The sequence below is a fragment of the Megalobrama amblycephala genome, linkage group LG3 (assembly GCF_018812025.1).
Source record: "Megalobrama amblycephala isolate DHTTF-2021 linkage group LG3, ASM1881202v1, whole genome shotgun sequence".
Lineage (NCBI taxonomy): Eukaryota > Metazoa > Chordata > Actinopteri > Cypriniformes > Xenocyprididae > Megalobrama > Megalobrama amblycephala.
The window spans coordinates 61,607,342-61,620,015 of NC_063046.1; the positions used below are offsets into that span (position 1 = coordinate 61,607,342).

At 37.2% G+C, this 12,674-nt stretch overlaps 1 protein-coding gene across 2 annotated transcripts in view; it reads left to right on the forward strand.

Moving 5' to 3' along the window:
• The window catches only part of LOC125265875 (cytochrome P450 7A1), a 62,333-nt gene extending 51,317 nt beyond the window's left edge, over positions 1-11,016 (forward strand). Inside the window, exons 1-6 of one of the 2 annotated variants that reach the window (XM_048186423.1) lie at positions 1,517-1,757; positions 2,088-2,325; positions 4,821-5,413; positions 6,572-6,696; positions 8,744-8,922; positions 10,507-11,016. In XM_048186423.1, the coding sequence (XP_048042380.1) occupies positions 1,678-1,757; positions 2,088-2,325; positions 4,821-5,413; positions 6,572-6,696; positions 8,744-8,922; positions 10,507-10,860 (1,569 nt within the window). In that variant the 5' untranslated portion in view covers positions 1,517-1,677 and the 3' untranslated portion in view covers positions 10,861-11,016. Of the gene's footprint in view, positions 1-1,516; positions 1,758-2,087; positions 2,326-4,820; positions 5,414-6,571; positions 6,697-8,743; positions 8,923-10,506 lie in introns of those variants that run through there. The other variant, XM_048186424.1, reaches the window with a different exon arrangement.
• Positions 11,017-12,674: the final 1,658 nt, after the last annotated feature.

Here is a 12,674-nt window from a genome sequence, read left to right on the forward strand (position 1 = left end):
TTTTTTTAATCCTATAGAGTCTAAAAGTTGTTCTTTAAAACCGAACCGGGGTCTCTGGCATGGGAGGCGAGTGCGCTAACAAGGACGCTAAAACCATAGCCTTTAGTGTCAGTAGCCAGTGCGCCTCTTGAGGTTTTCTCACACAGCTCTTACTAGCTGGCCTCCATTACATGAGCAACTGTACAGACTCATAACCATTATGTGGTCAACATAAATCATTAATGCCCAGACCGAAAGCCTATGGAACCGCTGACTCTCCTGAGACTCAAAGGGCGGAGGAGAAAAGCACTGCACAGAGATATGAGGGCTATAAAAGTGTTTTATAGTTCCACCAGTGGCAGATTTTCATGAACAGGGCCCTGAAACGACTGATCGGAAGGGCAAGGCTAATTTAGGACAGCCTGATCTATCAAAGGAAGTCCAGTTCCTCTGGATGCTGCACACATGACGCAAGGAACGACTGCTGACCTAAACCACACAGAGTGAGAGAAAGAATGCTTGTTTTATGGATTATGATGGTGGATTGACCTTGAATAAACTGCATTTGGATCCTCAACCAGCAGTTCATAACAATAAGAAAATTTGGCCAATATATTAAAGTCGATAAATAATGTATTTTTCCTTCATCTGAGACACTTTTCTTTGAATTGCTTGAATATGATTGAAATCATTTCTAAAAGAAAAATACAGTTAAATGCAACATGAGCAAAATAAACACTTTAGTTTAGGGTCCAATTCTCACTATTAACTAGTTGCTTATTATCATGCATAGGATATTGACTGTTTATTAATACTTACAAAACACATTAAAATGCCTTATTTTGCATGAGCATATTCTACATCCCTTAATCCTAATCTTAACAACTATTAATAAGCAGTAATTAGGAGGCAAAAGTTGTAGTTAATAGCTAATCGTGAGAATTGGACCCTAATGTAAAGTGTGAGCTATGTTGTGAATTCTTTGGGCGTGTTTCAATTCAATTCAATTCAATCACGATATATATCATTTCAAAGCAGCTTTACAGAGAATGCATGTCAACATTACAATTTAAAGAATGCATTTAGCAAATAATGTAATAATTTAGGCAATCAATTTACAATCACTGTTAGCAGTTTAACTGAACGTAGATGCAATGAGCTCCTGGAAAAATGAATTACATTAACAATAATTAGGATATAGAAATCAGTGCGTTTCTGTTGCAGTTATTCAATAAGACTGCTATGTGTATTGATTTAAGCTGTTAATTTGTAACAGTTCTCAGGAAATGTCTAAAGCCTGACCACTAACTGCCTCTGAACTTACTCAATGAGATTACCACAGCATATTGTGTTGATTTTTTGAGTCCTGCATCTGAAATTTGGAGCTATTCTTTATTATTCACTTGCATTTATTTATGCAGTGGCCCTAAAAAGTATTTGGACACTTAAGAATGTATCATCGCAGTAGATTAGAAACTATCAAGGCAAATGATGGTAGAGATCTAATTTCGAAGTCAGTTACACCCAAGAAACACTTTGCATGAGTGAGAAGCTCAGGAAGATGGTGAAAGTTCGCGTGTTATAGCATATTATGTTGCGTCAAACGCGCTGCGGGGGCGCGCCTGAAGGCGAGGTCTTGGAACACGCTCCCGAAATGTAGTTCATTGAAAAGATCAAAACTCAAGGACAAAACCTGAAATGGCTACGTCTGTACTCCTGGTTTCCGCGATTCTCCTCACACTTCTGATCGTGTGGATATGCGGCCACTCACGGAAAAGGTGAGATGAACTCGCGGTCATTATTAACAAAAGTTGTCGCTCAGTTTTTCATAACTTTAAAGCGCAAATCCTCACAATGAACGTGCCATACTACACGTATAAGTACCAATGGTAATGTATATGGTTACATCTGCTCGTTATGAGGTCTCAATACGTTGGTTTTAATATGGTGAATAAACGTTAATTGATAAAATGTGTTCAGACGGATCACAATGTCTTGTGCAATCTGAGGACATTTATCCCCACTATATATCCCACAGCAAATATGACAATTTATTATGATTATATGAGATTTTAAATGGATAAAACTGCTCTCTCTATTTGTTTCAGGCGGTCAGGAGAGCCTCCGCTGGTCCCCGGCTGGCCCTTCATTGGAGTCACTCTGGATTACGTCTCAAACCCGTTACGCTTCTTAAGAGACACTCAGAAGAAACATGGGGATGTTTTCACATGTGCGATTGCTGGGAAGTACTTCACTTTTGTCACAGACCCTTTTTCTTTCTCCGCTGTGGTCCGGCAAAGCAAACATCTTGACTTTCATAAGTTTTCTCTTAGTTTTTCGCGTCGGGTAAGTGAGTCGGATGAGACAAAATGCATCAAGTTACAGATGACTGTTCTCCTGATAAGAAAGCATTAGGTTACTCTCATAACCCAGATATGTTACTTTAGGAAACGCCTCAGGTGTGATAGACGAGGGAAGCACCATTTACATCACGTCCTAGAAGACTTATAGATTTACAAGCCAACCCAAAACCCTAATTTTCTCTCCTCTTCCAAAGAAAAGGGAGGCGGTTTAAAGGCAGTGCAGTTATAAGACAAATCACTGACTGTAGGAACAAAAAATGCTGTTTAGACATGTTTGTTGAAGAGAGCATGTCTAAACAAGTCATGTAACTCACCCAAAAAAAGTATGGCAAAGTGACTAACTGGGAAACCTAAAAGTGGCACTTTATGACAAAAAGTGTGCCGACCGCTGCTGTAGATGTTCAGACGTGACTCAAACACATCACTTTAAATCGTGTAAATGGAGCTCTAGTGCTCTGGATGGTGTTTATAAGCCCAAACGTATTCAAATGTGTCCTTTCACAAGTCAGACCCAAAGATTGTGACAGAAGGAACAGACCAGGATTCCCTCATAGAGGATTAGTTCACTTCAGAATTAAAATTTCCTGATAATTTCCTCTCCTCCATGTCATCCAAGATGTTCGTGTCTTTCTTTCTTCAGTCGAAAAGAAATGAGGAAAACATTCCAGGATTTTTCTCCATATAGTGGACTTGGTCCCACTTTATATTAAGTGGCCTTAACTACTATGTACTTACATCAAAAAATAAGTACAATGTACTTATTGGGTTCATATTGAATTGCAAAACACTTTTGCTGATATTGAGGTGGATACGGGTAAGGTTAGGGAAAGCTTTGGTGGTATGGGTAGGTTTAAGGGTAGGGGTAAGGGTTAAGGGATGGGTCAACAGTGTAATTATGAATGTAATTACAGAAATTAATTACAGATGTAATTATGTTTTTAAAATATAAGTACAATGTAAAAACATGTATGTACATAATAAGTGCATTGTATCAAATGATTAATTAAAATGTAAGTACATAGTAGTTAAGGCCACTTAATATAAAGTGGGTCCGTGGACTTCACTGGGGTTCAATGGGTTGAAGGTCCAAATGTCAGTTTCAGTGCAGCTTCAAAGAGCTCTACATGATCCCAGACGAGGAATAAGGGTCTTATCTAGAGAAACCATCAGACATTTTCTAAAAAAAAATAAAAATCATATACTTTTTAACCACAAATGCTCATCTTGCACTGCTCTGTCATGCTCCACGCATGACGTAATCATGTTGGAAAGGTCACGGAAGTACTGATCCAGTGTTTTCAAAGTGAACGTGCAAAAGTCAAACAGCCTTTATAAAAAAGGTACAACAATGATGTTGGACGATTTTGAAGTTGATAGAAATGATATGGAGTTTTTCGCCCTACATCACGCGTGACCTTTCCAACATGATTACGTTATACGTGGAGCATCGCAGAGCAGTGCAAGACGAGCATTTGTGGTTAAAATGTATATAAATTTGTATTTTTTTTTTTATAGAAAGTAAGTTTTTGTTGCATTTACACTGTTCTGACCAGCAGGGGTCACCAATGAGTGTTTCGAACGCTTTGAAACAGTGAATCATTTTGCAAAGCAATTGGTTCAGTTGATTCGAAGTTTTGAAAAGCTTCTTTCTTCCTTTACTAATCAAATAAGCTCCGCCCTCTTCTGGAAAGGGGCGGGAGCAGCAGCTCATTTGCATTTAAAGGGACACACACAAAAACTGTTATTTAAAAATTGTAATAATATTTCACAATATTACTGTTTTTTTTTTTGTGCATTTTTAATCAAATAAATGCAGCCTTGGTGAGCAGAAGAGACTACTTTTAAAAATTTTATTGATCCCAAACTTTTGAACAGCAGTGCATGTCAAATATGAACAACAATAATTACTTACAATGAAATGTGTTAAAGCTCATCACTGAAAGCAAAAACGAATAATTTGAACACTAAATTCATATTTTTTTATAGAAAGTAAGTTTTTGTTGCATTTACACTGTTCTGACCAGCAGGGGTCACCAACGAGTGTCTCAAACGCTTTGAAACAGTGAATCATTTTGCGAAAAAATTGGTTCAGTTGATTCGAAGCTTCGAAAATCTTTGTTTCTTCCACCACTAGAAAAACCAAGAAACTGAGAACAAACAACAGAATTCTCAGAACTGCAGTTTTAACACTAAAAAAGATTTTGCAACGAGAGACTGAACAAACCAGGCTTGTATAGGGCGAGTTAACAAGGTAATGAGTAACAGCTGTAAGCAATCAGGGGTTATGAGTCTGGGCAATGGATTATGGGGAATGTAAACTTGTATATTGTTGGGTCTTATGACAAATTGCTTGTGATGTTCCTTATTTCAGTCACTTTGAACAAAATGGATAAATCTAATATAAATCATATGTTAAAACCTGGGTTTGATCCTGATTCTCTGCCTATGTTTCTCTCTCTCACTCACACTTTCTCTCAGGTCTTTGGTCATGCAGACTTCAACCATCCGCTGTTCAGTGAGAGTTATAGGGAAGTTCACGGGATTTTCCGTCAGACGCTTCAGGGCCCTCCTCTGCAGCAGCTCGCCGAGACCATGCTGTGCAATCTGCAGACGGTTCTGGAACGAGGTCTGCCGTGCGAACACGACTGGCTTGAAGAAGGGCTTCAGAGCTTCACAAACCGCATCATGTTCGAGGCAGGGTTCCTCACTCTTTTCGGGAAGGACGCAGGGTTTCTTCAGTCCGGTGGCATGACAGGCAGCAGAATATGCATGCAGAAAGCGGAGCAAGATTTTCTGGTGTTTGATCGTGCGTTCCCTCTGCTGGCTGCGGGGCTTCCCATCAGTCTGATTGCGCAAGCGTGGCGAGCGAGAGAAGCTTTAGCAGAGGAACTGCTGCATGATGAGCTTCATCAGCGGAAATGCATCTCAGATCTGATTCTGCGCAGAATGGACGCTTTTGATCGCATGCATTTGGATGAAACTGGAAAAGCACGAACACATGTGTGCATGCTGTGGGCGTCACAAGCGAATACTCTGCCAGCTGCCTTCTGGAGCCTGTACTACACACTCAGGTCATTTACCACATGTGTTACGCAGGCACTGATAAAATCACTGTGAAAATGTATTCACTGCTGTTCAAAAGTTTGGGATTGATAGGATTTTAAAGTCCCCCTGTAGTCAAAAAGTTTATCCCTTAAAGGTGTCATTGATTATGATTTGACTTTTTTAACTTTAGTTAGTGTGTAATGTTGTTGTTTGAGCATAAACAACATCTGCAAAGTTACGACGCTCAAAGTTCAATGCAAAGAGAGATATTTTCTTTTACAGAAATCACTTTTTAAGGACTACAACAAGCTTCTTCCCAGGTTAGTGACATCACTAACCCTAAAATTTACATAAACTCCGCCCCCGAGAACACGTAACAAAGGGGGCGGGGCCATGTTGGGCTGCTTTAGAGAAGAGGAAGAGTTGTTGTAGTCGAGTGTTGTTGCCATGCCGTCATTTTACGCCGGACTGCTTCACAAACGAGGGTCAATTCAACACAAAAGATGAACATGACGGCACATGCTAGTGGATGAGTTGAATCAACTCCACAGCAACTACATCAATTTATCCACTAACCATTCAGAAACGTCTAAAAGTTGTAACTTCTTCCTGAGTCTCTCCATCAGTGTCGACTCCGGTTTGAACAATGTAAGGCTGAACACCGTTACTGACAATCCTCATTTTGGCTGCGTGAGATTCTCCAGCTTTGTTGTTGTTGAGCTGTTAAAGCTCCGCCCTCTCCTGGAAAGGGGGCGGGAGCAGCAGCTCATTTGCATTTAAAGGGACACACACAAATTATTTAAAATTGTAATAATATTTCACAGTATTACTGTTTTTTGTGTATTTTTAATCAAATAAATGCAACTTTGGTGAGCAGAAGAGACTACTTTTAAAAAATGTACTGATCCCAAACTTTTGAACAGCAGTGCATGTCAAATATGAACAACAATAATTACTATTGACAATGAAATTGTTAAAGCTCATCACTGAATACAAAAACAAATTATTTGAACATTTTTGTACAAACCTTCTCATATCATACAGTCTAAGACTTTTGGACCTCACTAAAGGCCTATTTGATGGTGGTGAACATGAATAGAGCATAAACAACTTCCTGAGTAAATTAAAGTGTGTGTGTGTGTGTGTGTGTGTGTGTGTGTGTGTGTGTGTGTTCTGAACCTCAGATCTGTTGAGGCTTTGACCGCCGCGCGCACAGAGATCGACAGCGTTCTGTCAGACCAGTTATTAAACAACCAGGACCAAAGAATCCACCTTTCCAGAGAGCAGCTGGACTCTATGGCTGTGTTAGGTAGGTGATTTCTTGAATATCTGATTATCATGATTACTGTCTATCATGAATAAACACGTCTTGGAATTTTGATCATTTTCAAGCATTTTGTTCTGTAGTAATTGCGCAACAATCTTGCACTGTAGCAGGTTTGAACAAGTTTAGATGTAGAGGTTTGGCTTGTGCTGAAAACAAAAGAAGATATTTAGAAGAATATGGTTAACCAAACAGTTGATGGAAAAATGACTATGGAAGTCGATGGGGACCAGAAACTGTTTGGTTTCTGACATTCTTCAAAATGTCTTCTTTTGTGTTCAGCAGAAGAAAGAAATTTATACAGGTTTGGAACAACTTGAGGGTGAGTAAATGATGACAAAATTTTAATTTTTGGGTAAACTTTCCCTTTAAGGCGTATTAGATCCCTCTTGGCCTCCTACTTGGCACCGGCTCCACTGTTTTAGACCTCACTGACAAACAAAGCTGTTGTAAGTCAATAATAATGAAATTATGCAGAGAGCAGATCTAAGTGAAGGGGTTTTATTGAAATAATCAAACAAACAAACATAAACTGAACCTATAAATGCAAGAACAGGAAACCAGGGAAAACAAGAATTATCTAAAGAAATCCGCAGCAAACATCGACTGACAAAGCAACAAGAGAAACACAAGGGCTATATATAATGAGATAACTAGACATTCCCAGGGGAAAAAAACTACAAAATGACTACAAACTGGAACAGGAAACTAGAAATACAACATAAAAGTCCATGGACAAACACAGAGAACATATGACACATAATTACTGTATATTTATGTTCATTTCTCAAAACACATGAATAAAACTTTTCCTTAGAATTCTCTGTGCCCAGATGAATCTGAAACTCAGCAGAGGTTATGTCTGAGTCTCGAATCATTCCTGTTACGAAAAATGAAACTTTGGCAAATCTTGATCATTACATTCGGACTAATGTGCAAAATATTTACATGTATTTATGTAATGTGCACTAGAGATCAGTTTTTGTTTTGAGGAGCAAGCAACCAACTTAAAAAAAAAAAAAACATTTAGACCACTTGAGATGGAATCACCCACATATTTATTTTTTGATACAAGTGTTTACATGACCAATTTGAAGGTATAATTGAGCATTATCACACAGGAAAGAGTGCTGCAGGGAATCACAGCTTTTTTCTGGTGTTACAGACAAGTATTTGTGGTGAGGATTTTTCAGTGACCCTTTCTGTAAGTTGCATTGTTGTGCCATAAGTGACTGTCTTAATGAGCGAGTCGTTGAATCATTCACCCAATCAATTCGTTCATCAACAGCAATTCATTCAGAAATGAAAACAACTGTTTGATTCTGCTTTGGCTTTTATTTTCATTACTGTGCAAAAGTAGACAGTCACTGGCAATATTTTGTCTAAAATGTAAGTTACTGAAAAATTAACTTAAAAAGTTAAAAAAAAATTGTTTTTAACTCTTTTCCCACCATTTACGTAATTTTCCGGCTTTCATTGTTTTCACTGTTATGCAATAGGGAGTGGTATTATCCATATTTTGGATCAAAACACAGGAAAAGAAGAAGCAGAAACAAGCAATAAAAGCATTGCTGACGCACGTTGTAATCTTTGACAAATAGATTTTCTCAGCTTTTTGTTTGAAATGTTGCTTTATTTTAATGAAACTTACACACATTCAAGTGTTGATAAAAACAGAATTCATGAAGCTAGAATTAAACAGGTTTTGTTTAAAATCAGAGGCTCTGTTCTTTCCTTTGATATATTTCATGTTGCATGGTCATTCTGGAGGCCAGGAAAGTTCCAGGAAAATGCTGGCAGTGGCTGGGAACGTTTTTAAAAAACGCTGGCGGGGAAAGAGTTAAACTTAAATAAAAGCGATATCACACTCAAAATAAACTGTTAGTCTGATAACTTGTGGCACTCAAACTGCTGTCTCATGAACTGGAGTAGTCTAATATTTGTATAATTAGCACTTGTTGATTTTTTTTTTTTTTGTATTTTAATTAAATGTTTATTTGATATTTAAGTGAAATACATATTTGCCTTTCAGAAAGTATTATCCAGGAAGCTCTTCGCCTGTCGAGTGCCTCCATGATGATCCGTGTTGCCAGCGATGACTTTACTCTGACGCTGGATTCCGGTCAGACAGCTGCTGTTAGAAAAGGAGATTACGTTGCTCTTTATCCTCAGCTCATACACCTGGATCCTGAAATCTACCCCGATCCCACAGTATGTGTTCAAACTTATGTCAAATATACATTTTTTAACCAATGAGCTCTCTCTCACCACAGGTTTGTACAGACTAGACAGGTTTTAGATCCTTTATGTAATGTGGGAATGAGTAAAATTCATAAACAAACTTTGAAGTTGGCTTGAGAAAGCCTGACCAGAAAGTTTGACAGAGTTTTAAAAGCTTGAAGTTTGAAGGTTTTCAGTTTAAAGTAGTTTTAAAGTTTAAAGTTGGTTTGGATGGTTGCTAGGGTGTTGCTAGGATATTCTGGGTGGTTGCTAAGGTGTTTCTATGCAGTTGCTAAGGTATTTGGGGTGGTTGCTAGGGTGTTGCTATGTGATTGCCAGGATATTCTGGGTGGTTGCTAAGGTGTTTCTATGCAGTTGCTAAGGTATTTGGGGTGGTTGCTAAGGTGTTGCTATGTGGTTGCTTAAGCATTTGGGGTGGTTGCTAGGGTGTGGCTATGTGGTTGCTAGGGAACTCAGGGTGGTTGCTAAGATGTAAATTTGTAAACAAACTTTGAAGTTGGCTTGAGAAAGCCTGACCAAAAAGCTTGAAGTTTGAAGGTTTTCAGTTTGAAGTAGTTTGAAGTTTTAATGTTTTGAAGGCATTAAAGTCTATCAGAAAAACATAGATAGATAGATAGATAGATAGATAGATAGATAGAAATGGTCAGTTGCTAAGGTGTTGCTATGCGGTTGCTAAGGTATTCTGGGTGGTTGCTAAGGTGTTGCTATGCAGTTGCTAGGGTACTTGGGGTGGTTGCTAGGATGATGCTCTGAAACCTTTGCGAATAATTTGCAGTTGGTTTGTAAAAGGTGTTTTTATGCATGTTTTGACTGAGTTTTTGCTGCATTCACACTGTTATGACCAGCAGGGGTCACCAGCGTGTGTGATTTCAGGTGCTTCGAAACACTGAATCATTTTGTGAAGCAATTTGTTCAACTGATTAAAAGTTTTGAAATGCTTAATTTCTCCCATCACTACTGAGAACAAAGGAAAGACAAGAGAAAACAAGCTAACAAGACACAATCAAAGACTAATAAACAAGAAAACTACAAACAGGAACAGAGCAGGGCAAAATGCAAACTAAAAGTCCATATAACAAAAACACAAGGTACACAAAACATGGAACCTATTACAATTTAATTGCTTTTGTAGGATATTTATCATTTTTTAGGATTGGTTCTCCAAAAATGTACCATGTGTTCTGTTACAAAATATATACCTATTATATATACAAAATATATATCTATTATGAACTAGATGAATAAAATTTGTAAACAGACTTTGAACTTGGCTTGAGAAACCTGACCAGAAAGTTTTGAAGTATTTATAGTTTTGAAGTTTGAAGGATTTCAGTTTGAAGTAGTTTTCTTTTACTGCATGGAAGAGAAATGAAAAAAAAAAAAACATGTCTAACTAACGTGTATACAAGATTTCAAATAATCACCGGAGCACAGTCCTGATACAGCATGTAATTGTTATTAAGCGTATCACACAATGTATTTTAAAACTTTGGCACCTCAGTGACTTTTTAAACACAGCCAGACATGTGAATGCAATGTTCCTCTGTGTCCTAGGAGTTCAAATATGACCGCTTCCTGGATGAGAGAGGTCAACGTAAGAGTCATTTCTTCAAAAGCGGCCGACGACTGAAGCATTTCTTGATGCCGTTTGGTTCTGGTGTCAGCGAGTGCCCCGGACGGTTTTTTGCAGTGCACGAGATCAAACAGTTCCTCGCGTTAACACTGTGGCGTTACGATCTACAGCTCTGTGACGCTGACGTCACGCTGGATCCAGACAACGGCCGCGCGGGCCTGGGAGTTCTGCCACCCTCACGGGACGTCCTCCTCAGATACAGAAGAAGAACAAACTCCACCACTGACAGTGAAAGCGTACGATGCAAGAAGGAATATGAGGATCTTAGCCTGTGAAATGGATATATTTCATATATATATATATGTGTGTGTGTGTGTGTTAAATTATGATTCTATTTGTTATTATAGACTTTGTATGTTTGACTCAAAGACTTTCTTTTCAATGCAAAAATATTTTTATGATATCAATAAAAATGTAGCATTTTGCACAAACGGGCTACATAACTCAGTAAAGTGCTAATATGTGTCTCTGCTGGTCAGACAAAATGAAGAGAAGTGGGTCTATTTGCAGCAATTCAAATTTAATTATCACAAAATCAGAAGATAATCTATAGTTCAATGAACATGACGGCTTCTTAAACCAAAGACAACATTGAACAAAGAGAGAATCAAACTGAGGGTTTACATATGCAAGATTTCAAGAACTGAACAAGAAACAGGTGAACATAATCATATACTAAGGGAAATATGATGGTAGACGAGAAAGTGTAGGAAAATAACAACTTGTAGCAACATTTCATTAAATTCATGTGATGCTGTTACTATTATGTATATGCAGTGTTGGGGAAAGTTACTTTTAAAAGTAATGTGTTACAATATTCCGTTACTCCCTAAAAAAGTAACTAGTTGCATTACTTAGTTACTTTTTATGGAAAGTAATGTGTTGCGTTACTTTTTCTCATCTGGGCTCGGATGTTTGTTTGTTTGTTTGTTTGTTTTTATAACAACAGAAAAGTTCTATTTTTGGCAAATGTTAAACCCCTTTCACACCAACAGTGAAATGAATAAGCCTCAGGCTGAAGGAAATGCAGATTCACGCCTGTACAGGACAAACACAGTAAACAAACAAACCTTTCAGCTGTGATACAGAAGAATAGGGCACAGGAGAAGAAGTAGACGAGTAAATGTATGCTCACATTTAGTCTAAAACTACAATAATCATCATGTTTACACACAACATCTCGGCACTTACAATTTCTCTCAACATGAGGACAGGAGAGCTGGGGGGGAATGGGGATAAAAAGTAACTCAAATATTTTGTTGCAAATTTAAAAGTAATCCATTACTTTACTAGTTACTGGAAAAAATCTTGCGTTACGTAATGCATAACCCCTAAAACTGTGTATATGTACAGTAAATCCACCAAGTTGTAAAAACACACACACATACACACTTTTTGGGGGTCTATTGGTTTTCTATGAGGGGAAGGGAGGCACGAGAGATGCACACTCCTGCTGTAACTTTACCTGAGGGTGTCGCTTTTGGACAGTGTTCCTTCACGCCTCTGACATATATATATATATATATATATATATATATATATATATATATATATATATATATATATATATACTGTTAAAGTTTGATGTAATATATATATATATATATATATATATATATATATATATATATATATATATATATATATATATATATATATATATATATATATATACTGTTAAAGTTTGATGTAATATGTGAATATTACATCAAATATTACATATATATATATATATATATATATATATATATATATATATATACTGTTAAAGTTTGATGTAATATATATATATATATATATATATATATATATATATATATATATATATATATATAAATTACACAATATTTTAACAGTTATCTACACTCTAAAAATGTTGGGTTAAAAACAACCCAAGTTGGGTTGAAAATGGACAAACCCAGCAATTGGGTTGTTTTAACCCAGCGGTTGGGTTAAATGTTTGCCCAACCTGCTGGGTAGTTTTATTTAACCCAACTACTGATTAAAAATGACTATATGGCTAGCTTAAAATGAATCCAAAATAGGTGAGAAATTAAAAATCAGACACATAATTACTAGAGGCAACAAT